This window comes from Anguilla anguilla, chromosome 5 (assembly GCF_013347855.1).
Source record: "Anguilla anguilla isolate fAngAng1 chromosome 5, fAngAng1.pri, whole genome shotgun sequence".
In the NCBI taxonomy this organism is placed as follows: Eukaryota; Metazoa; Chordata; class Actinopteri; order Anguilliformes; family Anguillidae; genus Anguilla; species Anguilla anguilla.
Window position 1 is genome coordinate 60,480,168 of NC_049205.1, and position 27,418 is coordinate 60,507,585.

At 50.3% G+C, this 27,418-nt stretch overlaps 2 protein-coding genes across 2 annotated transcripts in view; both read right to left on the reverse strand.

Moving 5' to 3' along the window:
• Positions 1-1,488: 1,488 nt before the first annotated feature.
• Positions 1,489-11,005, reverse strand: LOC118227214 (oxidative stress-induced growth inhibitor 1-like). The gene is made up of 5 exons (XM_035417427.1): positions 10,885-11,005; positions 8,643-8,779; positions 6,802-6,993; positions 4,561-4,652; positions 1,489-2,961 (listed from the first exon to the last, which is right to left on the reverse strand). The coding sequence occupies exons 1-5, from the start codon at positions 10,949-10,951 to the stop codon at positions 1,983-1,985; spliced, it is 1,467 nt and encodes a 488-aa protein (XP_035273318.1). The 5' UTR covers positions 10,952-11,005; the 3' UTR covers positions 1,489-1,982.
• A 7,956-nt stretch (positions 11,006-18,961) lies between these two features.
• mbtps1 (membrane-bound transcription factor peptidase, site 1) overlaps positions 18,962-27,418 on the reverse strand; it is a 35,203-nt gene continuing 26,746 nt past the window's right edge. Inside the window, exons 14-23 of the mRNA XM_035419976.1 lie at positions 25,840-26,012; positions 24,784-24,899; positions 23,438-23,594; positions 22,533-22,657; positions 21,775-21,852; positions 21,415-21,555; positions 21,019-21,150; positions 20,393-20,519; positions 19,556-19,686; positions 18,962-19,266 (exon numbers count right to left, since the gene is read on the reverse strand). Of these exons, the coding sequence (XP_035275867.1) occupies positions 19,061-19,266; positions 19,556-19,686; positions 20,393-20,519; positions 21,019-21,150; positions 21,415-21,555; positions 21,775-21,852; positions 22,533-22,657; positions 23,438-23,594; positions 24,784-24,899; positions 25,840-26,012 (1,386 nt within the window). The 3' untranslated portion in view covers positions 18,962-19,060. The remainder of the gene's footprint in view (positions 19,267-19,555; positions 19,687-20,392; positions 20,520-21,018; positions 21,151-21,414; positions 21,556-21,774; positions 21,853-22,532; positions 22,658-23,437; positions 23,595-24,783; positions 24,900-25,839; positions 26,013-27,418) is intronic.

Below are 27,418 nucleotides of genomic sequence, written 5' to 3' on the forward strand. Positions count from 1 at the left end.
CTGCATATCTGTATCCCTATTATCACATATGTTACAACTGCACGCGTTTGACAAACAAAAATTGGCAAGGATGCTTGTTCATCAAATAACAGGTGTAAACAGCCAACTGAAGATAAAATAGCAACATATGGAGATCGTACAGTGGATGGAATTGAGAAAGCCTATCCCAGGCTGTTCGTTGATATTTTAAGAGTGAGGCTGTAGAATGATTTATACGCACTCTGTTCAACAGATCAATGAATAAACCCGTTTCTTTAATTATCGAAATAAAACATATTTATCAATGAAATCTTTTAATTGAATTACCAGCTTTGTTCCCCTCTTTAAACAAATTGCGGGTGGTTTCCGCTGATGAGCCTTGGGGAATGACCCATTGAAGATATCAGGTCACAGCGGTGTGCTGTGTTTTGTCCGCACAGAGCCGACGGCACGGTACGGGCGGTTTTATAATCTCTGCACGTTCCTGTCTAATTAATGAAGTCCAGGCCGTCTTGCTAGGGAATCCACGCGCTCACACTAATCCCGAGACGAGCAGCGTCTTTTACGTCATTGGCTAACACGCATTCTAACCTCAACCAAAACCCAAATGCAAATTCTTCACGTTTAAAATCTGCAAGTTTAAATATATCCTTTAACGCTAGTCTAGTCTCCAAAAACGGTAATCTCAGTACTGTTGTTATGAATAATAACAATGTCAATATGGAAACAGTTCAACGTGAAACAAAAAAAGATAAATGTGTTTATACATGGCAAAAGCAGATTATTGTTCCCGCAACCTAATTTTAGTTTTGTTGTGTTCGTGTGCCAACATTTTTACATGCATTATGGATTTAGAGCGACCTCTGTTGGCAACAAAAAGGAATGCAACTGTAGCCAAACTGCATTTCAAAGGGTTGAAGGTACAGTAGCCCGCTCCCTTACTTCCGCAACGGCGTCACAATTTTTTATAGCGTTGTCTTGATTTGGGTCAGAAAAATTTCTCTTCGACTTTCAGTGGATTCTTTTGTTTGCCATTGCCCAAATCAGAATATTTCTACTGACCTGGAAATAAATGGTTTCCAAATGGGGAAATTAGACGGGTGACAAGATTCCTAAGATCTCTGCAAGCTCCATTAGCCTACAGTTACAGCTGCGGGTAGTTTTAAAGTTTACAGCATTGGCCTATATATAAGGCACACTCTGCATATTGCAAAATTCACTATTTATTTACAGGCTTCAAAGAGGTAACGCCTTGGTTGACTGACCTTCGCCAGAACATATTGAAAAATTCCCATCTGAATGCTCTGCTTTTGCCTTTAATGTTTGTGTTCTTGCTCTAGATTTACCATTCATTATCGTCTTTTGTTTGTTTTTAACTTTTTTTGTGAGGTTTAACTGTTTGGGATGCTTTTGTGAAGCCCATTGTAACCAAGATGGGTTCTATGTAAATAAAGTTTATAATTCTGTTCGTAGCAAGTCAGTCACATCATTATAATAATCATATTCTTCATCACCGAAACAACTTTATTTATTTACAAAATATTTAACAGGCTTAACACTTACAGTTTAGATCAGAGGTGCATTAGCTTATCCGAAAAGGGCCAGTGTGGGTGCACTAAGACCCCTTATTCGACTTATCAAGGTATTAACTGAAGACTATTCAGGTGTCGTAGTGCTAAGCTGAAACAAAAACCTGCACCACATCAGGCCGTTTCAGATAAGATTGAAACACCCCTGGTTTATATACTTAAATACCTTTTTAAAAAAATGTAATACTTGAAGAATAATATGTACAGTGTGTATAAATTAAAATATATAACTCGATCCGTCTGTACATTACGTGAATGAATATTAACGGAATCCATATTAACATGAGCAAAACCTCTGAAAACAGGTCGAGGTTTATGAGATTAATGACAATTCAGCTGGTCCCCTGCCCAGTCCCTACGGAAGCGTGCAGTCCGGATTTTGACAATTTCAAAATCAGGCAACCCCCCCCCCCCTCATGAGGTCCCAGTCAGACCTGTTTTCCTGAGCAGGGAGGTAGCCGCGCCCAGCGCCCCGCCCTGTAGGAACCTGACAAATCCGTCGCCGGCCAGAGGTCCCAGTGCGTAGAGTCCCGGCTGGCGGGCGCTCTCGTAGGTGAAGGGGTCCGTGTCCAGGGGGTTGCGCTTGGCGCTGACGGGACGGTCCGGGTCCAGGGCCAGGCCGCGCCCCTCGTCCGGCAGGAAGGACAGGTCGGGGTTGGAGCCGATCAGGACCATCGCCATGGCGACGCGCACATCCCAGACCTTCCCGCCGCCGCCGCCGCCGACCCCGACCTCCTGTAGGAAGCAGCGGCCGCCGGCGGCGAATCGCAGCACGCGGTGGAGCGGCAGGCCGGCGTAGCCCGGGTAGGCCCCGCCCCCCGGCGCCCGCATCATGTCGTGCACCTTGTGGTACTCGGGGAACATGACGGCGGGCAGCTGGTGGAACACGAGGGCGGGGTCGCCCGTCCCGCGCCGGAAGGCGTGGAGGACCGGCACGCCCGCCCCCCGGCCCAGCAGGACGGCGTCGGCCGCCGTGAGCCCCGCCCCCACCACCAGCAGTGGCAGGCCGGAGGCGGGGCCCAGCATCCGCGCCCGCAGCGCCCCCTCCAGGTCGCCCACGGTGTGGCGGACGAAGGGCAGGTCCTCCCCCTCCACGCCCAGCCGGGACGGCCTGTCGTACGCGCCCGTGGCCAGCACCACGTTCCGGGCGTAGAGGCGGAACGGACTCCGCCCGCCCCCCGGCTCCTCCTGTTCCCCCCGGATCTCGTACAGCGTGGATGCGGGGGGTCCCGCCTCCTCGGAGGGGCCCCCCGGGGGGGTGTCCGGTGGGAGGGGCCGCACGGAAGTCACCAGAGCCCCGCAGCGGAAGTGCTGCTGCAGCCCCTTCGCCTCCACGTAGTGCTGGTAGTACTGCGCTATGTCCCTGGTGGCCGCCCTGTTGTTTCTCAGCTGCCTGTAACAGGAAGGGCACGCAAAATGGAGGCGGGGCCTTTGGTGTCCGTCACGTCTGATGTCCGTCATTACATTACATTACATTACAGGCGTTCAGCAGACGCTCTTATCCAGAGCGACTTACACAATGTTTTACACAGCTTTTACACAGCATCCATTTATGCGGCTGGACATATACTGAAGCAATGCAGGTTAAGTACCTTGATCAAGGCTACCCGGGAATCGAAGACCAGTACCTTGCCCATTATACTACACTGCCACCCTGTCTGTGACCTGTTTGTCGTGTCAGTGATGCCTGCGATATGTCGGTGAAATGCTTGGGGAATTGGGAATATTTTATTTAGCATTAAAATGCCAAATCGTAAAAGTCCAATTTTTGCACAGTATGACGGAACTGCAAAAGAAAGTCCATTGTAAAGGTCATGGAAAGGACTAAAGATGGTTGATGTTGCTACCGCAGTAAACATAAGTAACAACATAGGCATTTAACAAAATTGGAGAATTTTTTCCTAAAATCTTCAGGACTTGTGTGTGACAAGTAAGTCTGTCTGTTGTTTAGTATTGGGCTGTTCATTACACAACAAAACATTGGAGTCATAAGAGACTTTACGATTGAAGTTTCAACACCCTTAGCGGCAGCTTTAGCCCCAGCTTCAGCACCAGCTTGTGTTAATTCATCCTTTCAGCTACAGAACCCGTGCAAGACACATTATTATCACCCTCTTTAAAGAAACGGCACTTTTGTTTCAACTGCTGTCCATCCAACCTTATTTTGTGCACTAAGCTGTAAATTGCTCAGGATAAGAGCATCTGCCAAACGACTTTTAAATGCTAATACAAATACTCGAGCCATTTAAAAAGTGGAGTTCCTAATGTGGTCCTGAATGTTAATTTTCTAATTCACACCCCGTACCCCACCCCACCCCACCCCACTCTGAACACCAATTCTCACCAAGTATAACAGAAAAAACTGGACACTGCAAGACATTCACTCAGACCCTGCAGTTACAGATGCAAGGATACTGTATTTCAGGATAGTCAGAGAATTTCAGAGACCTCTCACTGTAAGATCCCACAGTCAGGGCCCTAAACAAGTCCGTCAAGCGGTGGGGGGGGTGGGGTGGTGGATGCACTGTTGGATTTTGTTGAGCAGGGTGGGGGGGGGGTGCGCTGTTGGATTCTGTCAAGCGGGGGGGGGGGCTGTGCTGCTGGATTCTGTCGAGCGGAGGGGGGGGTCACTTGGTAAAATCCTTCTTACATTGCATTGTTATGAAATGTTCTGTTGCCGTTCCGTTTTCAATTTATACCTCTAGTTCCGCGATAGGGGATGAATGACGTAATTACGAAACTAACGTTATTTACCTTAGATAAACAATGGATCGTGTGCCCCCCCCCCCCCCCCTCGTGGTCGTGTGCCCCCCCCCCCCAGCGGTTGTGGCCCTAAACAACCGCATAGAGCGTTTATGCCACGGGCCGGCCCTGACAACAGTGAAGTACTTTACAGCAATGTGCAACACGACACCACAGCGACCACCATCTTCGTCCATCAGTCGGCCAGCCAGGTAAAAACCAAGAAAAGGTGAGGAAGATGATGACTCACCTTCCTCTCTTCGCCATCCAGTCTCTGAAGGACAGGTCGGGCATCTCCATCCAGTCCCCGAGACTGAGGGTGATCATCGATCCCTCCATCGTCTGAGAGAGAGAGAGAGAGAAAGAGAGAGAGAGAAAGAGAGTGAGACGGGGGGGTGAGAAGAAGGGGTGGGGGGTTGTGGGGGGGTGAGAAGAAAAGAGAAAGTAGAGGGGCAATGAGAGAGGGAGTAAGAGGAAGGAGAGAGGGAGGAGTGACATAGGGGGGAGAGAGAGATAGAGAAGAGAAAGAGAAGGAGGGAATGAGAATTGTCAGCGATTCCGACTCGATGCGAGGCCCAGGGCAGGCAGTGACCCGTCAAACCGAACGGCCTCGAGTTTCGCTAAAGGCGCCCGCGCTTGCGCTAAGACTCCCTCAGGTAGCACCGTACCGAACGACATCATAACGAAAACGAAATTACAGCCGCCACCGGGGCGCCCCCGCAGAGAGGCGCCAAGCCGACCCCCCGGTGCCGCCGGCCGGGCTCGGAAGAGGCAATCCGTCGCGGCGGATTGCCCGTCACCGGGGAAACGATGACACGTCTCGAAGAAACGAATCGCGTTTGTGAGCGCAAGGGAGGCGGTAGAAACAGACGAGTTGGAAAAGTGCAGCTGCCAAGAGGACGTGCTCAGATTACAGCCTGTGAGAGAGAGAGAGAAACAGCTGGGAAGTAGAGAAAGACGGAAGTAAGAGGCACTCGTTTCCCCTGATACAACGCAAACAGACGTGAGATTTATGGTCCTACAGGACCAAGAAAAATCAGCTGGTCTCTGCAGAGAGAACTCAGCCAGCAGAGTACTGGCTGTGCAGTTTATTGGGCCTAATAAACACACACACTCACACTCTCTCTCGCACTCTCAGGCACACACACACGCTCTCACAAACACACACACTCACACTCTCTCCCAGACACACACACACACACACATACTCTCGCACTCTCATTCACACACACACGCTCTCACAAACACTCGCACACTCACATACACACACTCACACACGCTCTCACTCCGTCTCTCTCACACACACACACACACACTCTCTCTCTCACACACACACACACACACACACACACACAAAACAGAAGCGTATAGCACGAGACACAGTGCAGAAGCAGAAAAGAGAGTGTGCGAGAGAGACAGAAATGGAACAATATTAAAGGGGAAGAACACATTTAATTTAAAGTCTTATGGTTTGGGTGCCCGTCAAAGGGAATTTTGAAATAGACCGGATAAAGCAAGTGGAGGGGTGTCACTCTTCCACATGGCTGCCTCTCTTTAAGAAATGCCATTTTGTTTTGACAGAATCTTAGATGAGAGGCACAGGACATCATGTTATTTTTGGAAATATCTATTTATTTCAGCAACGGCCTTTGGACCTTTTGTTTTTGTTTCTTTTTGTCCGGAAATAAAAATGACAGATTCGTATGAAGTTATCCTGCTCCGCTGTTTCGCCAGATCTTTTCTCGCTCTTGAAATGTTCAAAGAGTGCAAAGAATAGCCATACATTCAGTCAAGATGTTTCACTCAAAAACAGAAAAGTGAGCGAGAGATAATACAAATGAAATAAAATCATCGCCCCCCCCCACCTCTTTTCTACTCCCACAAAGGTACAGATATGTATAAGTGCTTTCATCTAATTTAATTTAATAATTTCTCTTACATTTCAGAAATTAATACTTCAAATGCAGCCTCACTACTCTTACTTCAGAAATTGTATGTCGGAAATGTAAATGGTGAACAGAATCCAAAGAGCACTCATCTACGCCTCGGATATCCGATCTTAACCGAAAAGAGCCATTATTATTCACCTTTATTTAACCAGGAAGTCTCATTGAGATTAAAATCTCTCTTTCAAGAGAGACCTGGCCATGGTAGCAGCAGTAGGCCTACACAATAGCTACAGACAGTACAACAAAAAAGTCAACTGAACATACACGTAACTGAAAAGAGCCATCACCAAGACACCGGATTCAACAAAATTAACTAATCGTGGTCTTCGATCACGATCTTTAAAGAAGTTGATTCAAGTGTCCCAATGTTGGGCTAAGACAAAACCTGCACCCACACGGGCCCTTTTCGGATAAGACTGGACCCCTCCGCCCCACGCTATCAGGGCTTTGAGTCAGATAAGGCACAGTCACATATCTGGGCCCGGTTTGCGTACCCTTCTGAGTCACGGGTGCACCTGCTCTCCTCTGACATCACTTCCTACCTGCCAGGCCCCTCCAGCTGGGCCCTTGCCGAGCACCAGGTGGGCCACGCCCCGCTCCGGTTCCCTGCGCCAGGAGAGCAGCGATTCGGCTGACCCGCCCAGGTCCCCGTCCGGCCGGACCAGGGCGTCGAACAGCAGGCCGAGGGGACTGGGGCTGCGCCCGTCCAGCCCTTCAGACAGGTACTCCAGGTCCTGCAGGTTTGGGCCGGGGGGGGGGGGGGAAGGAGTGGTTACTGTCTGATGCATTAGCTGGGCAATGACTCTGTGTTAGCCTTTCCTATGCAATATGGAGAGGCAGTGTAGCACAACATTTAGAGAAGTGGACTTACAACTCCCTGATTGGAGGTTTGATTCCCAGTGGGGGTGCGGGTGTGGGGTGGTCACTGTTCAGCTAATATTCATTTTTCTGTCATGCATTAGCTGGGCTATGACTTTGTGTTAGCCTTTCCCATGCAATATGGAGAGGTGGTGTAGCACAGCATTTAGAGAAGTGGGCTTACACACTCCCCGATTGGGGGTTTGATTCCCAGCCGGGGAAGCACTACTGTTATACTCCTGACCCTTGACCCTTGTACTTAACATGAGTTTCTTCAGTAAAATATCCAGCTGTATTAACGGATCGTATGCAAAAGGATGTAAGCTGTGTGCACCATAGCTCTGTATTAGAGTGTAAATGTGAATGCAAGCTCAGGCCCTTTTGGACATACAGAACGGGTCCAAATAATACAGGAACAGCATTAGCTATACCAAAACAACAAGGCTGGTTCTCAAGGTGCAGTTTCAGCTGACTGACAAGACCTGATTGTGCGTGGGTCTTAACTGTGACCATATGGTGGGTGTCATAAAAACAATGAAGTCTTGTTAACCTACTTTAAAAAATAAGCACGAGTAAACACACTCACGTATGCATGACCACACTGTGCACGCGCGCGCACACACACAAGGAATTGCTGACAGCAACTTTTCATTCCCCATTTAATAATTAAACCTAGTGAAATCTTGAAATCTTGGATGACACACTTCACTAGGTCACCGACATCAGGGAATGAGCTCCCAGGAAAACAGAGCAGGGCCACAGTAATGCTGCGTCAGCAGAATGGCGTAACATGTGTGGCAGAGCAGCAATGGTTAGGCTTGAACCACTGACCCTAGATCAGCAGAAGGGACTAACGTGTGTGTGGCAGAGCAGCAATGGTTAGGCTTGAACCACTGACCCTAGATCAGCAGAAGGGACTAACGTGTGTGTGGCAGAGCAGCAATGGTTAGGCTTGAACCACTGACCCTAGATCAGCAGAAGGGACTAACGTGTGTGTGGCAGAGGAGCAATGGTGTGGCTTATCCTAGATCAGCAGAATGGAGTAACGTGTGTGCGGCTGAGCAGCAGTGGTGTGGCTTATCCTAGATCAGCAGAATGGAGTAATGTGTGTGCGGCTGAGCAGCAGTGGTGTGGCTTATCCTAGATCAGCAGAATGGAGTAATGTGTGTGCGGCTGAGCAGCAGTGGACAGGCTGTAATCTTGCTGGAGGGTGAGGTTTGACACACATTCAATGAAAGGAAAATTGCCTTGAAAACAGGCTGAACAAAATATGCATAAGTGAAACACTGGGAGCAAATCTTTTTGAAATGCTCTGAAAGGTTAATAACCCAAAAAGCAGGTTTTTTTTTTTGTACATTTTTTTATTTTCTTGCATAAATACTTTGTTAAGTGGCAGCCTACTTTAATCTTGTGAAGTGCAAGGTCTTCCAATTAAATTGAAATAAAATAAAACATTTTAAAAGTGGGTTATTGAGTTTTTCCCAGATCAGCCCGGTCGACACGGTGGAGGGGTGGTGTGACGTACCTGTTCCAGAAGGCACTGCCCGGAAATTTCCAGAAGTTTCCGGTGCAGAATGGGGTTGGGGTGGGAGGCGGCCTCCCTCACGTACGGCCTGTAGCCAGACAGGAAGTAGGACAGGCAGATTCCAGACGGGCCGTTGCCTGGGATGCCACAGACAAGACACAGGAAGAAGGGCGGGGTCAACAAACCGCAGAAAAAAGAGACCGTCGATTCCAAAGATGTTCAAATGGACTGCATTTATATAGCGCTTTTATCCAAAGCGCTTTACAATTGATGCCTCTCATTTGCCAGAGCAGTTAGGGGTTAGGTGTCTTGCTCAAGGACACTTCGACATGCCCAAGGCGGGGTTTTAACCGGCAACCCTCCGACTGCCAGACAATCGGTCTTACCTCGTGAGCTGTGTCGCCCCTGAGCCTCAAGCCTGTCATACTACCCAACTGCACCAGAACCAGCACAGTTAAATTTACATGCTCAAGTCGTAAACATATTTTCCTACTAGGATGCATTATAATTTGACTTAAATGATGATGTCGTTGTCAGCATTGCCTAGTCGAGTCTAGCCATCACAGTGGTACGCTTAAATTGGGGCACACCTGGTCAAATGGCACATTTGTTGAAGTGAAAAGAAGTCAACATAAGCTCTGCAGGACCCTAACTTAAACAGGACTGCAAGTTTCAATGCACAGAGGCTAATTATTTGCTGAATTTAATGGTTTGGAAAAGAAAACATTAAAAGTAAAATGTGGGACCGATAACCTATTTCAGTTTTTTTTTTTTCAACCCATTCAGTTCAGCTAATAAAAAGTAATCATGCATTAAAATGAGCAGAAATATGTCTAGTTTTTACCCCGCAGAGGTTGCGTTTAATCTTTTAACAAAATGTACAATTTGACCAGCGGTACCCAAACCTTTGCACACCACTGTACGTATATTGAACCTGTTAGCTGTGGGGTACGATGAATTGGTTCATATGACATATGGCACGTAGCCAATCAACCTTCAAGGCAATTTCAGGATTAGCAGAAACCAACCAGCCCTTAAAAGGTGGCGCTGAATAGATTAAAAGTACGATCTAATCAGTCCTGGAGGTGTGAAAATCCATTTTGAGCTTGGCGTGTATACAAAGGTCACTGGGCAATAGGCCTGCCATTTTAGAAAATCTGAATCCTGCACTGAGCTGGGCCTAAATGATATTATGAGTACCTTTGGGCATTTTGGAAGACTCACTGGGAATCTGTCCGGCACAGTGACGGCCATTTTGCTGAGGCCTGAACCTAATACCATAAATGAGTCACATGCAGGTATTACGAAGCACCTTAGGTTGGGTTCTGAGCAGGCCTGGGTCAAATACAAATATTTGTTTTGGATTCAAATACTTTTCTGTGCTCTGTTGATCTTGCCTGGTATACTTGAGCCAGCCAATATGACCAGAAGTCGGGGTCTGCAGTTTTTGAGAGTATTTCATTGGTTCCAATACACCAGACAAGATCAGTAAAGCACAGAAAAGTATTTGAATCCAAAACAAATACGTACTTGACACCATGTCTGGTTCTGAGAACGTATTAGCAGTTTACCCTACTGTTATTTAACATGTCTGTACAACCTTAAATATTATTTTTTTAAAACAAATCAGAAGAAAATAAAGAAAGAGGCAATTATTTGAAAGTCAACCTGGGGGATCATTTCCAGCCAGACGCACATTTCGGGTGAAAAAGGCCGTCCCCAAATCAGATTTATAAACGCTGATAAATGTGGTCAACCAAAAACTTTCCCAGGGTTTTGAGTTCTCAAAGAAAAACTGTGAGCATCCAGAGAGAACCAGGCCCAGAACGTTCCCCGTCCGCCTGTGCGGAGAGCTCGCTGAACAGCGTTCTGCAGCCGTCCAAAATTTAGTGACCGTTTGAGCTGGAACTCGTATTCACTCGTTTCACTTCTTGTCAATCATTGTCCAGGACCAGCTGTGGCCCGAGCCATATTAAGAGCATGACTTCACCGGCAGCGTGTGACCTAAATGCTGCGCCAGTTTTTCTGGTGGTTTGGGAAACGGCGTTGCTACGACACTGATTAATTCCACATTCAGGAGGATTTTCTAACAGTAAAAAAAATAATTTAAAAAGAGTGATCCAGACACCAGACTGAGTATTTTTTTTCTCCCGCAGAAGTGAGTGGGGTGAATAAGGGCTTTTATCAGCAGCTGCTCTGCTGGTTCTGTTGGTCAACTGACCTGTCCGTCACTGATACTCACCAATGATGACAACCGGGAGGGGCTCCTGGGGGCGGAGTCCCAAGGGTCCCTTCTTTCTTGGGGTCATAGCTGTGCACTCTGTGTGTGTGTGTGTGTGTGTGTGTGTGTGAGTGAGTGAGTGTGTGTGTGTGTGTGTGTGTGTGTGTGTGTGTGTGAGTGAGTGAGTGAGTGAGTGTGTGTGTGTGCGTGTGCAAGTAAGAGAGAGTGTGTGTGTGTGTGTAACAGAGTGTGTGTAAGAGAGATTGTGTGTGTGTGTGTGAGTAAGAGAGAGTGTGTGTGTGAGTGTGTAAGAGAGATTGTGTGTGTGTGTGTGTGTGTGTAAGAGAGAGTGTGTGTGTGTGTGCGAGTGTGTGTGTGTAAGAGAGAGTGTGTGTGTGTGTGTGTGTGTGTGTGTATGAGTGAGTGAGTGAGTGAGTGTGTGTATGTGTGTGAGTGTGTGTGTGTAACAGAGAGAGCGTGTGTGTGTGTGTAAGAGAGAGAGTGTGTGTGTGTGTGTGTGTGTAAGAGAGAGTGTGTGTTGGTATGGTAAAGGAGTGTTTAGGGGGCTGATAAATCCCTCCTGGGATCCTGTGGAAACATTCCCACACACCGGAGTGTTAATCCCACACTTATGCGCCTCACAGAACTCCTTATCCAGAGAAACTTCCAGAACAGGCTTTATAACAGCAGCAGCAGATGCCCTGTGGTATAGATACGGAAGCGGACATTGACACAATCGATGCAGAGCGTGACACAGTGCTACGGTGAACCTGCCCCATACAGTCAGCCAGAGGAGTCAGAGAGAAGGGGGTGTAAAAACTCAGCAACAAAAACATTCCATAACATCAATGGCAAAGTGCACCGAGCCTTTGAGTCTAGAGCAGGTCAAAGTTTGGCGGATAATAGACACGTTACGCAAGTAGACGGGCCCCTCAGGAAAAACGAGCAAATCCACAACGTCCAGGAGACCTCTCAGATCCAGCACCCCCCCCCCCCCCCCCCCAATCAACCCCCCAACACAATCACAGCGCTCCAGTCGCCTCTTCCAGCCAACAACTGCCTTCAGTGCTGACACTGGTCATTATAAAACAGAACGGCACAGAACCGTGTGCACGCGTGTTTGTATTTATGACCACAACACACACACACACACACCCCCAAAACACCCGCCCACCGCCGCACAGGAGTTTGTGTGCCTTCCTCTCTTCGCAAGGAAGGCACACAAACCCCGAACGCAAAGCGAATCTCTGCTCCAGACCTCCAGGCGCTTACGGAAGTGACACCGGCGCCGATTTCCCGGACCACCTGAGCTCAAGCAGCCGTTTACCTGAGATCACATGACCCGTCGGCCGTCATCAGGAAGCGAAGGAGCCGTTGGCACTTACGGTACAGTGCCAGCTTCCTGCTGCCGCACTGTTACTGTCACACAAACGCTGATCTGTCCGTCCGGTAGCCATGGTAACACTCACCCCTCCCCCCCCCCCCCCCAAATCCCCACCCCTCAGAAACTCCCATTTTCCCCGAATCAAATGCGAACACTCATTGCTGCTCTTCACACAAACACAACACTGACATTCATTTCCCTACTTCCCGTAGCCATGGTAACACTACTGAACTACTGAAGGTGCTGCCACCTGAATCCACAGAGAGGGCATGACTCACCTGGACGTGGCAGGTGGGCGTTAAGCAAACAGGTGCAAACGAGGCAGGTAGAGAACCCAGGGGAAATGATTGGGGGGGGGGGGGTAGGCCAGGGGAAAGAGCCCAGCAATGAGGGGGGAGAGGGGGTAGGAAGGGCAGATATGCTCACCTGCGGACAGCGCTTAGCGAGGCAGGTAGAGAAGCCAGGGGAAACAGCCCAGTGATGGGGGGGAGAGAGAGAGAGGGAAGGGCAGGTATACTCACCTGCGGACAGCGCTTAGCGAGGCAGGTAGAGAAGCCAGGGGAAACAGCCCAGTGATGGGGGGGAGAGAGAGAGAGGGAAGGGCAGGTATACTCACCTGAGAACAGCGCTCAGTGAGGCAGGTGGTCAGCAGACACAGAGAAGCTGAAGAGCGAGGGGGGGGGGGGGGGCGGGAGTTCGCGGACCCTGTCGCTGGCAGACGGGGGGTGGGTGTGTGAGGTTTCGAGAGTCCCGCTCGTGGTCTAAATGCTGAGCTGCAGCCTTCGTAGCCGCCCCTAAGGGGGAGGGGGCGGGGCCTGAATGTTACAGCTGAGAAACCGTGATTCAGCAGTCCTCCTGGCTTGTTGATGATTGACGGCTGACCTGGAGGAGGGAGAGGGGCCGGGGGGAGGCGGGACTCAGAGTCTGATTGGCCGTAAAAGACACTGGCAAAAAGCCAAAAGCTGACCTAATGTTTACATTACAGAACGAGGCCATTGTACTCAGGAAACTGGGACACCGTCAGGTTTACTGTAGATCAGAGGGCATTCGTCCGCCATGACTGGGCAAATCATGCAGCTTTCATTGCACTGGATGCTCAGCGTCTCTCACGTGGTTTTTACCTCTGTGTCACATTCAAGGCAACCGAGACACTGGCTGTTTTTCATTCACACCAGTTCCCCCAGTAAAAAGAGGGACATATTTAACCAAGCAATGTATTAAGTTCGACCTGGTGTGTGTGTGTGTGCATGCCAGTGTGTTTATGTGTGTGTGTGTGCATGCCAGTGCGTTTATGCGAGTGTGTGTGTGTGTGCATGCCAGTTCGTTTATGCGCGTGTGTGTGTGTGTGTGCATGCCAGTGCGTTTGTGCGTGTGCATGCCAGTGCGTTTATGCGTGTGTGTGTGTGTGTGTGTGCATGCCAGTGCATTTGTGCGTGTGTGTGTGTGTGTGTGTGTGCATGCCAGTGCGTTTGTGCGTGTGTGTGTGTGCATGCCAGTGCGTTTATGCGTGTGTGTGCGTTTGTGCGTTTGTGTGTGTGTGTGTGCATGCCAGTGCGTTTGTGTGTGTGTGTGTGTGTGTGCATGCCAGTGCGTTTGTGTGTGTGTGTGTGTGTGTGCATGCCAGTGCGTTTATGCGTGTGTGTGTGCATGCCAGTGTGTTTGTGTGTGTGTGTGTGTGTGTGTGCATGCCAGTGCGTTTGTGCGTGTGTGTGTGTGTATGCGTTTGTGTGTGTGTGTGTGTGTGTGTGTGTGTGTGTGTGTGAGTGTGTGTGTGTGAAACATGCCTGCCTTTAAGGGCGGACTCTGCTGATGCCTCCCATGCTATCGGACCCTGTATTGAGCCACTCTGTCAGCAGTGAAGTATGCGGCTTTAAGAGGCCGTTTATCGCAGCGCAGATTAGACCCGGCACACTTCAGCGCCGTTATCAGCCGCGGTGTGGCTCTATCGCTGGGGTAGCTCTACTGCTGGGGTGGGCTCTACCGATGGGGTGGGCTCTATCGCTGGGGTGGCTCTACCGATGGGGTGGGCTCTATCGCTGGGGTGGCTCTACCGATGGGGTGGGCTCTATCGCTGGGGTAGCTCTACCGATGGGGTGGGCTCTATCGCTGGGGTGGCTCTACCGATGGGGTGGCTCTATCGATGGTGTGGCTCTATCGCTGGGGTAGCTCTACCACTGGGGTGGGCTCTACCGATGGGGTGGCTCTACCCCTGGGGTGGCTCTATCGATGGTGTGGCTCTATCGATGGGGTGGCTCTATCGATGGGGTGGCTCTATCGATGGTGTGGCTCTACCCCTGGGGTAGCTCTATCGATGGGGTAGCTCTATCGCTGGTGTGGCTCTACCGATGGGGTGGCTCTATCGCTGGTGTGGCTCTACCGATGGGGTAGCTCTATCGCTGGGGTGGCTCTACCGATGGGGTGGCTCTATCGCGTGAAAGCCGCTCTGGTGGGGGCGACTTCAGTCCTGCAGGCTGTGAAAACAACAGTACATCACTTTACAGGCATTTAGCAGACGCTCTTATCCAGAGCGACTTACACAACTCTTTACGTAGCATTTGCACTGCATCCATTTTATACAGCTGGATATATACTGAAGCAATGCAGGTTTAGTACCTTGCTCAAGGGTACAACAGCAGTGTCCTACCCGGGGAATCGAACCTGCAAACTTTAGTGACGGTTCCTTACCCATTATACTACACTGCCGCCCACAACCACCGCCATGCGCTGACTGCCGAGGGGAAAAGTAAAAATTCAAAAATAACCGATTCTGTTGAACTCCATTTTACTTGCAGTGGTTGAAAGACAATCGTGTCTGTCAGTTGATTAGCATCCAGCGGCAACGTGCCAAATGAGCTGAGCAGCCAATAATAATCACGCGCTGGAGTGGGCAGGCCTACATTCCCGCCTCCAGGGAACTCCAGGTAACCAATGGCGATGCCTGCGTGACACACATGTCCCCGCCTCCAGGAAATGTAACCAGTGGAGCCACCTGATTGGTGGAGCCCGATACAGGCGCCTCAGTGCAGTGAGGCAGCCAGACTGAATTTGTGCCAGATGGACAGATTCTCAGCCTACCTGTAACATTATATTCATTTCATACATTACTGCATGCGCTACACCCCCAAACCCATTTCTCTACCAACGAGCCGTTATACGTTTTCTATATGTGATGAAGTTCATCAGCCTTTGCGATTAAATCCTAAAAACGGCACTCTTCAAATTGTGATAAGATGGTGCACTCTGTTGAACATTTTATTGCCCAGAAGGTCACGTGCCCTGGACGGCTTCTCAGTCACGGCCTTCCAGGGGAAGATAAGGAATTCTGAACACGGATGTTGTGCGTCCGGTGTCCAGCTGTACTTTTCCATTGTGTGTGTATGTGTGTGTGTGTGTGTGTGTGTGTTGGCATTCCTTTATGAGGTAAGGAGTGGAGGGGGGGGGTCATGTGACTCTGGTTTATCCACATATCGATTGGATGAGGAAATGGGCCACGAGGTCACAAACAGCAGATAAGAATTCGAGGGCTAGCATTGGCCTTTTGAAAAAAAAAAAGAAAAGAAAAGAAAACGTAGGATCCAGGTCCACTTCCTGTTTCACCCCAGTAATGGTAAACCAGGGGCTGGCAGGCAAATCCTTGCCCGACAACAATTCTCTCTTTCCAGAATCCTATCCAAGTGCAGGGGACTGCGTTTAAAAAGATCTCTTTTATTCGACTGACATTTGATGACATTCTCTCCTGCTTTTCAGGAAACGTAACTCTTCAGACTTCAAATGTCTAAAAGCAGAGGTGGAGAACTTGGATGTGTCACAAGAGCACACACATCAAGAGCCTTCTCCACTGCGACAGCTCGTAGCAGACCAGAAGGTTCGGAACAAAAAGCCAAACACTGGCAGCCCCCGACACACATACCGCTCCTTTTCAGAGCCTACATCTTTTACATTACATTACAGGCATTTAGCAGACGCTCTTATCCAGAGTGACTTACACAACTTTTACATAGCATTTTACATTGTATCCATTTATACAGCTGGATATATACTGAAGCAATTTCGGTTAAGTACCTTGCTCAAGGGTACAATGGCAGAGTCCTTACCCGGGAATCGAACCTGCGACCTTTCGGTTACAAGCCCAGTTCCTTACCCACTGTGCTACACTATCTTGATGGAAATCATCAGAACAACCAACCAGGAAAAAAAAACATCTCTGCTCAGATCGGCTTAGATGGAAGCCAATCAGAGGGTGCGTCGCTGACGTCTGATTTTTATAAGGCTGATTACAAGCACAGAATACAATCCTGCCCCGTCCTGCAGATAATTTGACGTCTGACGATTTCTGAAATTGAGGTCGTAGGTCATCCAACGGGACACTCGACCCAAAACAACTCCAGTCGGTCTTCAGAAATCCACCTGTAGCACAAAAATGTCATTTATAATAATAAGACTGGGGTGTCATGTCACCGAGTGTGGGTGGCGCTACAATTACCTGTCAATCACAGACTTGTTGGCACCAAGAAGAAGGTTCTGATCGTCACAGGATACAATGATTTGTCTAAATAAGCTTGTTTCTGGTGGCATGTCATAGTTCCGCTCATTTTCAGTGTCACAATGCCTCGTTCTTTGTCACTAAGTGCTGCCAGGATTGGGGTCAATTCCATTTTAATCGGTTCAATTCAGGAAATTAATTGGATTGCCCAAATTGAATAAAATGGCCATTATGTTCTTGGGAGGCATTTTCCAGTTAATTAATTCCATTTGAACTGACTGCTGAAATGTAACCGATCCAAATTTAGACTTCTACATTCTAGAACGTCCTCCCAACAGTACACATGCAACAATAAAAGTGTGTCAGAACCTAATCAGAAGATTCTGTTAATCATTTCTCTCTCTCTCTCTCTCAACTGTCACGCTCTCTATTACAGCCCGGTTATAAAAACACAATATAAAGTGTTACAAAGACTAAGATGTCATTTGTGCCAATTTTTTCTGGGTGCCACTTCCTCTCTGGGACATCGGAGGGGAAGAAGAGCACCAGTTTATGCGTAGATGAAAGATCCCTCCGTACAGGGATACAGCGCCGTCTGCATTTGGACAGTGCCACAAAGTTTGTTTTGTTTTGTTTATGTATAGAAGGGACTGGGATTACTAAACTCTTCACCCAATATGGAAGCGAGTACCCTCAAATTAAAGCCGGCAGTCTTAACTTTAACCTGGTATTCATCCTTTCCATTTCAAATCCTATGTGCTGGAGTACAGAACCAGAGCATCAAAAATTGTGCCACTGTCCAAATACTTACTGACGGCACTGCAGCACGTCACTGTCACTGCCACGCCTTCACCTGTGAGCTGAACACCAGTCACTGACCTCTGACCTCTGAACTCGTTACCTGTCTGAGGTAACTCAACCCGTCTTACCTGCTGTTCCATGCACACACCTGTACAGGTCACCTGTCTGTCACTGCGATTGGAAAGCTCCACACATACGCACCTGTATCAGAGCATCGGGTGTCCAGGCTGCCCAGGTACATGCCTCTATCCGCATCACAACTCACCTGCGCAACTTCCCGTTCCTCTCACCTCACAGACCACAAGTACACCTGTGCCATCACCTGCTGCCAGAAATGGCCACAGCTAGAGGCCGAATGCATGCATTGGTAAAGTAGTATCAGTACAGAACTGTTGAGTAGGCACTGTGGCCTCACAACCTTAGCCCCCCCATCGAGGGTCAAAGGCCATGGAGCACTGGCCCCAATTTCCCAGTCATTAATCCATTTTTGCCCCCAGGTGAGACTCTCATACTGGAGGGCGCTGAAGAGACACACCCCCCCCCCCCCCCCCCCCCCCCCCCCGACTTTTCATTCACACAGTAAAATACTCTGAGATAACCAGCGCGATAGAGACACAGTCCAGTATTACAGTAAGCGAGGCAGACAAAGAAAGCCAGAGGCACACGAGGGCTGAGCTTCATAATGAATGAGATATATTTGAAAAGGATCCAACCCCCCCCGCTCCACCAGCAGGGGGCGAGATCACAGGGCGTATTTACACTTCACCAATGACGGAGCGCACTGACGGAGGAACCGCCCGAGCAAGCGCGCGGGCGGCGAGGCCGCCTGGACTTACAAAAATGAAAATACAGGAAAACAAAACTTAAAAAAAAAAAAAAGAAATACAGGAAAAAAAAAAATAGTAAAAAATAAAAAATAAAAGCACGAATAGAAAAATTTCCCAAATGCTCATTGCTAAAATCCGAAAGTTCTGTCCAATTTGATTGGTCGAGTTCTTCTCCCCCCTCCCCCATTAAGTCCCGGGGGGGGGGGGGGGGAAGGGCGTCATTCAGTAAACGCATGAAAAACAATAAATACAAAAAGAGGAGAAGCAGGATGTCACCACCCCCCCGCCCTCCCCTCCCCTCCCCTCCCCCTTGCCCCCCCCCACAGCAGCTCCATTTGGTCTGTGGAATGAGAGACACGGCCAGGGGGAGAAGAATGTCGAGGTTTCCCGTGGGTTAAACTCATCCTGGGGAGGGGGGGGGGGGTGGATTATCCTCCTGGCTTTTCGAAAGTCCGTCTCCCGTAAGTATTCCAAACATTGCTTCAGCCCGACCCTCCCCCCCCCCCCCCCCCATCCCCCCCATCGCCCCGGGAAAATCCACCATGGCTCCCGGGGACGATTTTCGTCCTGGTCTGAGTCTGGCAGGAGAGAAGCCCCGTCAAGAGAGGTAAGACGGTCGTCCCTTATTGGCCAGCTGGCCGGCGAGCTCTCTCTCTCTCTCTGAGGGGCAGGGGGCGGGGCCTGGGGGCAGAGGGGGCGGGGTCAGACGGTGGGGGTCTTGCCCGTGTGCGTCTGCGGGGGCTGCTGCAGGAACAGAGGCCGCTTCACCCGAGGCTTCCTCCGCTTGGGCTTGCTCCGCACCTTGGTGAGCTGCACCACGAAGAAGGCCAGCACCACCATGGCCCCCAGGAAGGCGAACACCGGGATGGTCTGCCCCACGTCCTGGTTGTACCGCCCCGGCATGATGCCTGCGGAACGCAGAGGTCAGAGGTCACACATACCCAGAACGTGTTAACGCATCAAATCCCAAATATCAATACACAAACAGACTTATAAAAGGTACAGCACATCTAAAATAAAGCAAGCCCCCAAATTGCAATGAGTCTGTTTAAGGGAACAACATAGCAGCTTTAATGGAGTCAGTAGCCAACAGAGAGAGGCGGAGTGATGCATTCTGGGATTTGTGGTTTTCTTTGGTTAAACCGCTTGTCAGTCAGGATTGTGGGCGGAGCACCGAGCGTCCCGTCCGTCACTCACCTCCGGGGATGTCCCAGGCCCCGCTCTCTCCGGGGGACAGGGGTCGCACCTGGGGCCGGTACGCCCTCACGTTGGGCAGGGTCACCTTGTCCGTGTCCACTGACAGCAGCTTCTGGTGCTTCCACAGGTTACTGCGGAAACGGAGAGAGGAGACGCAGGGTCAGACCATTTCATTACAGACGGGAGGTCCAGGGTCAAAACATTTCATTGCAGAGGGGAGGTCCAGGATCAGACCATTTCTGTACAGAGGGGGGGTCCAGGGTCAAACCATTTCTTTACAGATAGGAGATCCAGGGTCAAACCATTTCTTTACAGATAGGAGATCCAGGGTCAAACCATTTCTTTACAGATGGGAGATCCAGGGTCAAACCATTTCATTACAGAGGAGAGGTCCAGGGTCAAACCATTTCATTACAGAGGAGAGGTCCATGGTCAAACCATTTCATTACAGAGGAGAGGTCCAGGGTCAAACCATTTCATTACAGAGGAGAGGTCCAGGGTCAAACCATTTCATTACAGAGGAGAGGTCCATGGTCAAACCATTTCATTTCAGAGGGGAAACGAGGGTTGGACCACGTCATTACAGAGGTGAGGCAGGCACACCTCCCCAGAGCACTGGCACAGTTTCTGCATGCCACGATCTCTCTCTCTCTCTGCTCGCTTTGGCAGTGGTTTCAGGCTCGTGTGCTTAGATTAATCAGAACTGGGCGGAACGCGGTGTTCCGTCCGGAAGCGACTGGGCAAAACGCGATGTTCCGTCCGGAAGCGACTCTCCCGCCAGGTGCGACGGGTTCTAGGCCCTCCCGTTTAGAACCCGGCGTTACCGGGGGAACCCACCTGGGCGCCGTCTCGTTGAGGGGCTGCGGTTTGGCCCAGGACAGGTGAGGGCAGGCGGGCAGCGGGCGGGGCTTGGGGTCGCCCAGGTACGCCTCCAGCACCTTGGAGTACCGGTACAGGTGATTACCTGGAGGGGGAGAGAGAGAGGGAGCGAGGGAGCGAGGGAGAGGGAGAGTCAGAACGAGAGAGAGGGAGAACGAGAGCGAGGGAGAGGTAGGTGTTCAAATGTGAAGCTGAAGATAAATTTTGGGATTTAACTACAAGAGATGAATGAAATCATTTCTGACAGAATCCAAAAGGCACTCATCTTAACTAATAAGAGCTGTCAGATTGGATTTTGAATGTGTTTTGTATACATATTTTGCAAGCATATTTATTTGGTATATATTTTTTATATTGTTTGTTCTACAGCAAGGCATTTTCCAGCAGTCTGCTTGTATTTAAGGTGCTCAGTAAATAATCTGTATCATTCCTGACTATGAAATAAAGCTGATTTTTAGGCTGGGATGTACATGTTTGTAAAGACGTGTACATCCTAATACTGGCTTAAGCCTCTGAACTGGCCCATAACGCCCAAACTCTGCTGCTCAGTGTTAGCGGCGCGGGGTTCAGGAGGGGTCCCGTACCCTCCAGTCTCTCTGGCAGGGGGCGCTCGGTGCCCGTGGGGGGGGGCATCCTGCTCTTGGAGTGGCTGAGGCTCGGGGGGGTCATGCTGTACGCGGTGAACTGCAGCAGGGCGTCCAGCAGCCAGAAACAGTCTGCGGGAAGAGGAAACGCATCACAATCAGAACAGTCTGCGGGAAGAGGAAACGCATCACAATCAGAACAGTCTGCAGGAAACGCATCACAATCAGAACAGTCTGCGGGAAGAGGAAACGCATCACAATCAGAACAGTCTGCGGGAAGAGGAAACGCATCACAATCAGCTACACAGAGTAACTGGGGTGTGTGTGTGTGAGAGAGAGAGAGATAGTGTGTGTGTGTGTGTGTGTGTGTATGTAATATACACCATATACCCTCACCTTTCTGCCTGTGACTGTCGTCTATACAGTTGGAGTCTCCGTAGAGAGCTATCCGGCCTCCCCCTTCAGACGGCGTTTGGTACAGTCCCAGGATGGGAACATTCTCCACCACTGCAGTCTCCTGCTTCAACACTTCCAGACCTGGGAGAGGCCAAGTGGAAAGGGGGGGGGGGGAGTAGCAGTAGGCATGAGAAAAGAGAACAGGGAAACCCAGATTTAAGAAAGAGGGACGAAAGGAAAGAAGGAGACAGGAGGAAGGCAGAACATCAGGCAGAAGGCACGCATCGCCACGGTAACAGTGCCCAGGTTCGAGGGCTCCTGGCGGACCGGACGCAGAATGAAGGCGTAGCGGTGCGTCACCTTGATCCTTCAGCGTCTCGGCGATGACGATGCCGTCGTCGGGGAAACGGGCGATGCTGCAGCCAGAGGCGTAGTACACTGGGGGAGGGACACGGGTTCGAAGGTCAGCACCCTTATTCCGCACACCGGCCTCAATGCAGCTTTAAACCGCAGGCAACTCCCCCCAGCATGCCCACGCAGAAACAATCGCACCGACGAAAGATCTGCCATATGATCACGGGTGAGTCGGACTCTCAGCAGGCAGAAAACTACAGATCGGGAATGGAACACCAGCGCTGACCAAACATCTCCAGAATTGGACAAAAAGAGCTTCTCCAAACGTTTCACAGTGTGCGTGAGAATGAAACGGGACCAGGAAACTGCTGTTGTCACATGTCAATTGGAAAACCAGAGGGGAGCTCCACCAATCACAGAGCACGCAGGTAACAAGAGAGGCAGTACAGCTAGAATGTTTCCAACGATCACTTTTGCTATTGCGCTATTTGTCGTTACCACGGCGCCCTGTGATTGGTGGAGCTTCCTCTGTGGTTTCTATGGTAAAGGTGACATCACTACCGTCCCATGCCATATTTTCACTGTCTCGGGTGAAGGGAAAGACAGTGAGAGGCGGGGGTGAGATCAGTGGAGGCCGGGGCGAGAGCGGGGGTGGGGGCAGGGGGCGAGAGCAAGGGGGTGAGAGTGGGGGCAGGAGCGGGGGGGTGGGAGTGGGGGCAGGAGCGGGGGGGTGAGAGCGAGGGGATGGGAGCGGGGGGGCTCACTGTCGTGGTCGGCCATGGTGAAGTCCCCCTCGTACAGTCCGTCGCTGAAGGCCATGCCCCACACGGAGATGAGGTCGTTCAGAGCCGGCACGTTGGCGCCCCCTGTGTCCGGCATCCACCACTGCCTGCAGACACACGGTCACACACACGGTCACACACAGACCCGGGGTCAAACACACGCCTGCAACACTGCAGCTCTTCAGGTGCAAGCACTACTTAACTCATACCGCCAGAACACCTCAGCATTTCAATACAATGTGTTACGATAGCTAAATACAACACACAGTCAACTGAAAATACTTTGTTCTGACGGCTGTTGAAAACAGAAGCACCATGTTCAGCTTCTTTTTGTTACGGGAATAGTTTCTTTCACGGTTTCTGACGAGTAGCCCGCAGGAACTGCGAAAGAAGGGGGCCGAGCGTTTTTCCGCGATGATCTGACGCAGGCGCGGTTTCGCGTGATCCAGGTCCGGTCAGAGAGGACCTCCGGCCCAGAATGCACTCCTCTCGAAAGGAGAAACAGGAGCGAGCGCTGTCGCGGTCGCGGGCGAGGAGCGCCGCGCTGTAATCCGCTCGTTAGCGGATAGCGTTTAAAGCAGCGGCCGCGCTCTGTCAATTACTGCAGTGCAAGAGGAGGAGGAGGACTACGCAGGGAAATAAGGGAGCGTGCGATCGGGACAGCAGGCCATTCAGCCCTCTGAGACACGCAACGCAACGCCAGCGGACCTGAACGCCACAGGATGCGGTGTTCCACACGCTGACGCACCTCTCTGTGAGTGGGGGGGAGGGGGTGATCCTATCTATGCCCCCCCCCCCCACCCCCCGGAACCCGTGAAGGCACCGAGGTTCAGAAGGTGCGTTTGGGAAGGGAGGCGCTTTTAGGGGGGCAGAGGGGCGGGGCTCACCTGGTGTTCTCGTCGTAGAACTTGACCTTCCTCATGACGGACGTGTTGTACCAGTCACTGAAGACGATGAGGGACAGGCCGTTGTCGATGTCGCGGCGGAGCTTGCTGATCTCCTCGGGGAAGTACTCCTCCTCGCTGTCCACCATCAGCAGAGTGCCTGCGCGCGGGCGCAGACCGCCCAACGGGCAGGACGTTAAAGACCGCACACACGCATTCGCACAAATGCATACACGCACGCACGCATTAACGTACGAATGCACACACATGCACATGCATGCACACACACGACCGTATGAATGCACACACGCACGCATGAACGTACAAATGCACACATACACACACACGCGCACGCACACGCACACACACACACAGGCACACGCACGCACACGCGCACGCACACACGCACGCACACACGCACACACACACACCTCCCTAGGTGCGACATAGCTCAGGAGGTAAGACCGATTGTCTGGCAGTCGGAGGGTTGCCGGTTCAAACCCCACCCTGGGCATGTCGAAGTGTCCTTGAGCAAGACACCTAACCCCTAACCCCTAACTGCTCTGGCGAATGAGAGGCATCAATTGTAAAGCGCTTTGGATAAAAGCGCTATATAAACGCAGTCCATTTACCATTTACCACACACGCACGCACACACACACACACACACACACACACACACACACACACACACACACGGTGCTCACAACCACTTCGGGGGTTCTCGACAATCACAACGGAAATCTAATTTATTCGGTTAAATGTGTTTAACTCTGTTCGAATGACCGGACCCTCAGAACCAGAGATGGAAGCACTTCACATCTGACCACAGTCCAGAGAGCTACTTATTATTCAAGAGCAGCTGCCAAACACATTCTCCACTGGCCTACATCCCAAACACATCCTGCACTGGCTTACATTCATTACACTGGCTTACTTTATGAATCCAGGGTAACCACAAAATGTCTAACGCCGATCTAGAGTCAGGTTTCGGCAGTGTAGTATAACGGGTAAAGAACTGGTCTCGTAAACCTCAAGGTCATAGGTTCGATTCCCAAGTAGGATGCTGCCATTGTACCCTTGAGCAAGGTACTTAACCTGCATTGCTTCAGTATATATATCCAGCTGTACAAATGGATGCACTGTAAATGCTGTGTAAAGAAAGGTTGTGTAAGTCTCTCTGGATAAGAGTGTCTGCAAAATGCCTGTAATGTGATGTAAAGGTTTCCCCAGGCCATGTCTTAACTTACATGATGAAATAAAAAGGCCAAACTGATCCTAGATCAGTGTTCCGAGCACGTAAGGCAAGCGTCCGTATCTAAATGAAAAAGCTGGCAGAACCCGCTTACCGTATTGACTGGCGTCGAAACAGGTAATGGGCGCGCCCAGCACCTCCACAAAGTATCCCATGCTCCTCAGGTGCTGGTACATGTCCCTGAAGTTGGTGTGGATGTGATCTCCGTTCCTTTGAAAACAACCAAACGCTCATTTCAAAAAATCAGTTCATTTATTATTTATTGGAGAAAAGGAGTAAAAAAAAAAATTAAAAAAAAACATCTCGAATCGCTGAAGGCTAACTTGGGGATGCCAATGAAACATCGCCCTCTGCTGGTGATGCAGCAGACATGCAACCCTCACACGCCGCATACTTGAAAGAGGGTAAGAGCGTATTAAAAATTAATTCGGTGTTTTATGTGGCTATTTAGCTCTTTATTGTTTCGAATATTTCACGTCGTACGGCTTTTCATCTTCATTCCTTCATAGCGTCTTGCTTTATTTTTGTCGTTGTTTTTCATAGGTACCATTTCTGCATGGAGTTTTCTGGTTAGACACCGTCAATTTAACACAAAGAATGTTAGCATCTCCACCCGTTAGCGCAAGCTATTCATCCAAAGTGTACAAAGGACAGACAGTGTGACGGCCGTGGGTGGGCTGGCGGCGGCATAGCGTAATGGGTAAGGAGCTGGTCTTGCAGCCTAAAGGTCGCAGGTTCGAGTCCCTGCCAGGACGCTGCTGTCGTGCCCTTGAGCGAGGTACTTAACCTGCATTGATTCTGTATATATCCAACTGTATAAACATGTGCGGTTTAAAGTTATGTAAAAAGTTGTGTAAGTCGCTCTGGATAGGCCTGTGATGCGATGCGATGTGATGTGATGTGATGCGATGTCATGTGATGTGATGTGATGTCATGTGATGCGATGTCATGCGATGCGATGTCATGTGATGTCATGTGATGTCATGTGATGTCATGCGATGTCATGCGATGTCATGCGATGCGATGTCATGCGATGTCATGCGATGTCATGCGATGTCATGCGATGTCATGCGATGTCATGCGATGTCATGCGATGTCATGCGATGTGATGTGATGTCATGCGATGTGATGCGATGCTGAGGAGACTCACCAGTCCAGCGGGTCGTTCTTCATGCGCAGGTTGTCCCGGGGGAAGTACCCCGGCGGGTAGCGCAGGTTGTGGTACTGGTCCCACAGCACCCTCTTGCTGCGCGGAGGAGTCGGCACGATCTTCACCTTCACCGGCAGCTTCACCGTGGAGGTGAGCTCCCCCCCCACCTTAGACTGTGTGAGAGGGGGGGAGAGAGAGGGAGGGGGAGAGAGGGAGAGAGAGAGAGGGTGGATGGAGAGAAAGAGTGAGAGAGGGAGAGTGAGAGAGAGTAGGTAGGGGGAGGGAGGGAGAGATAGAGAGGGTGAGAGGGGGTTGGGGGATGGAGAGTGAGAGAGGGGGAGGGAGGGGCGAGAGAGAGAGAGAGAGAGAGAGAGAGAGAGAGAGAGAGAGAGAGAGAGAGAGAGAGAGAGAGAGAGAGAGAGAGAGAGAGAGAGGATCAGTGCAGCTCGACCACTCAGCGGCCCAAGGACGTCCAACGGGCCTCAAACTCCAATCTAAAACAATCACACATCACTTGGCTTACAGCTATACAGGGCATCCCCATTCACCATAGATCTCTGCAAAAAAATACAAATCACGCTGGAATCAGTAGCTTCTAAATAAGATGAGAAACTTCATTCTCACTCAGAGAAGGTGTTGTTCTACAGTGGTCTCTCTGGGGTCCTCAGTCTATGACCGTTTCAGTCTATGTCCTGAGAACCAATGTCTCATCCCCACTCATCTACACTTCCTTTAGAAATGCAGAGTTTAGGAAAGACTGACAAATATAAGAAAAACACATTCTGAAGGAGATTACAGGCCTGTGTGTAAAAAAAAGGACAGCCTTTGAAACAGTGTCCTCCCATCCCCAGCAATCAGCCAAAATGGCGGGTGGGGTGGAGGGAGGGGGGGCTGAAAGTAGAGAACAGTGGAAGAGAAAGAAAAGAGCTTGATAAGTCTCTGCCAAGGAAATGGAATGGTAAATGGACTGCATTTATATAGCGCTTTTATCCAAAGCGCTTTACAATTGATGCCTCTCATTCACGAGAGCAGTTAGGGGTTAGGCGTCTTGCTCAGGGACACTTCGACACGCCCAGGGCGGGGATCAAACCGGCAACCCTCCGACTGCCAGACAACCGCTCTTACCTCCTGAGCTATGTCGCCCCAGAGCCAAAATGGCAGGTGGGGTGGAGACAGGGGGGTGAAAGCAGAGGAGAGTGGAAGATAAAGAAAAGAGCATGATAAGGCACAAAGCAGAGAAGAGAGCAGAGCCAAAATGGCGAGTGGGGTGAAAGCAGAGAAGAGTGGAAGAGAGAGAGAAAGGGCAGAGCTTGATAAGGCACAGAGGAGACTCGGCCAAGAAGAGAACAGAGCCAAAATGGCGGGTGGGGTGAATGCAGAGAAGAGTGGAAGAGAGAGAGAAAGGGCAGAGCTTGATAAGGCACAGAGGAGACTCGGCCAAGGAGAGAACAGAGCCGGGCATTCTGTCCCCGAGAACTTTCAGACGAGAAATCAAAGACGGCCACCACGCTTTTCATCCTGAACTGAAGGAGCTTCCAGTCCGACCTGCAGTCATGGGGGGGGGGAGTGGGCCTGGCGT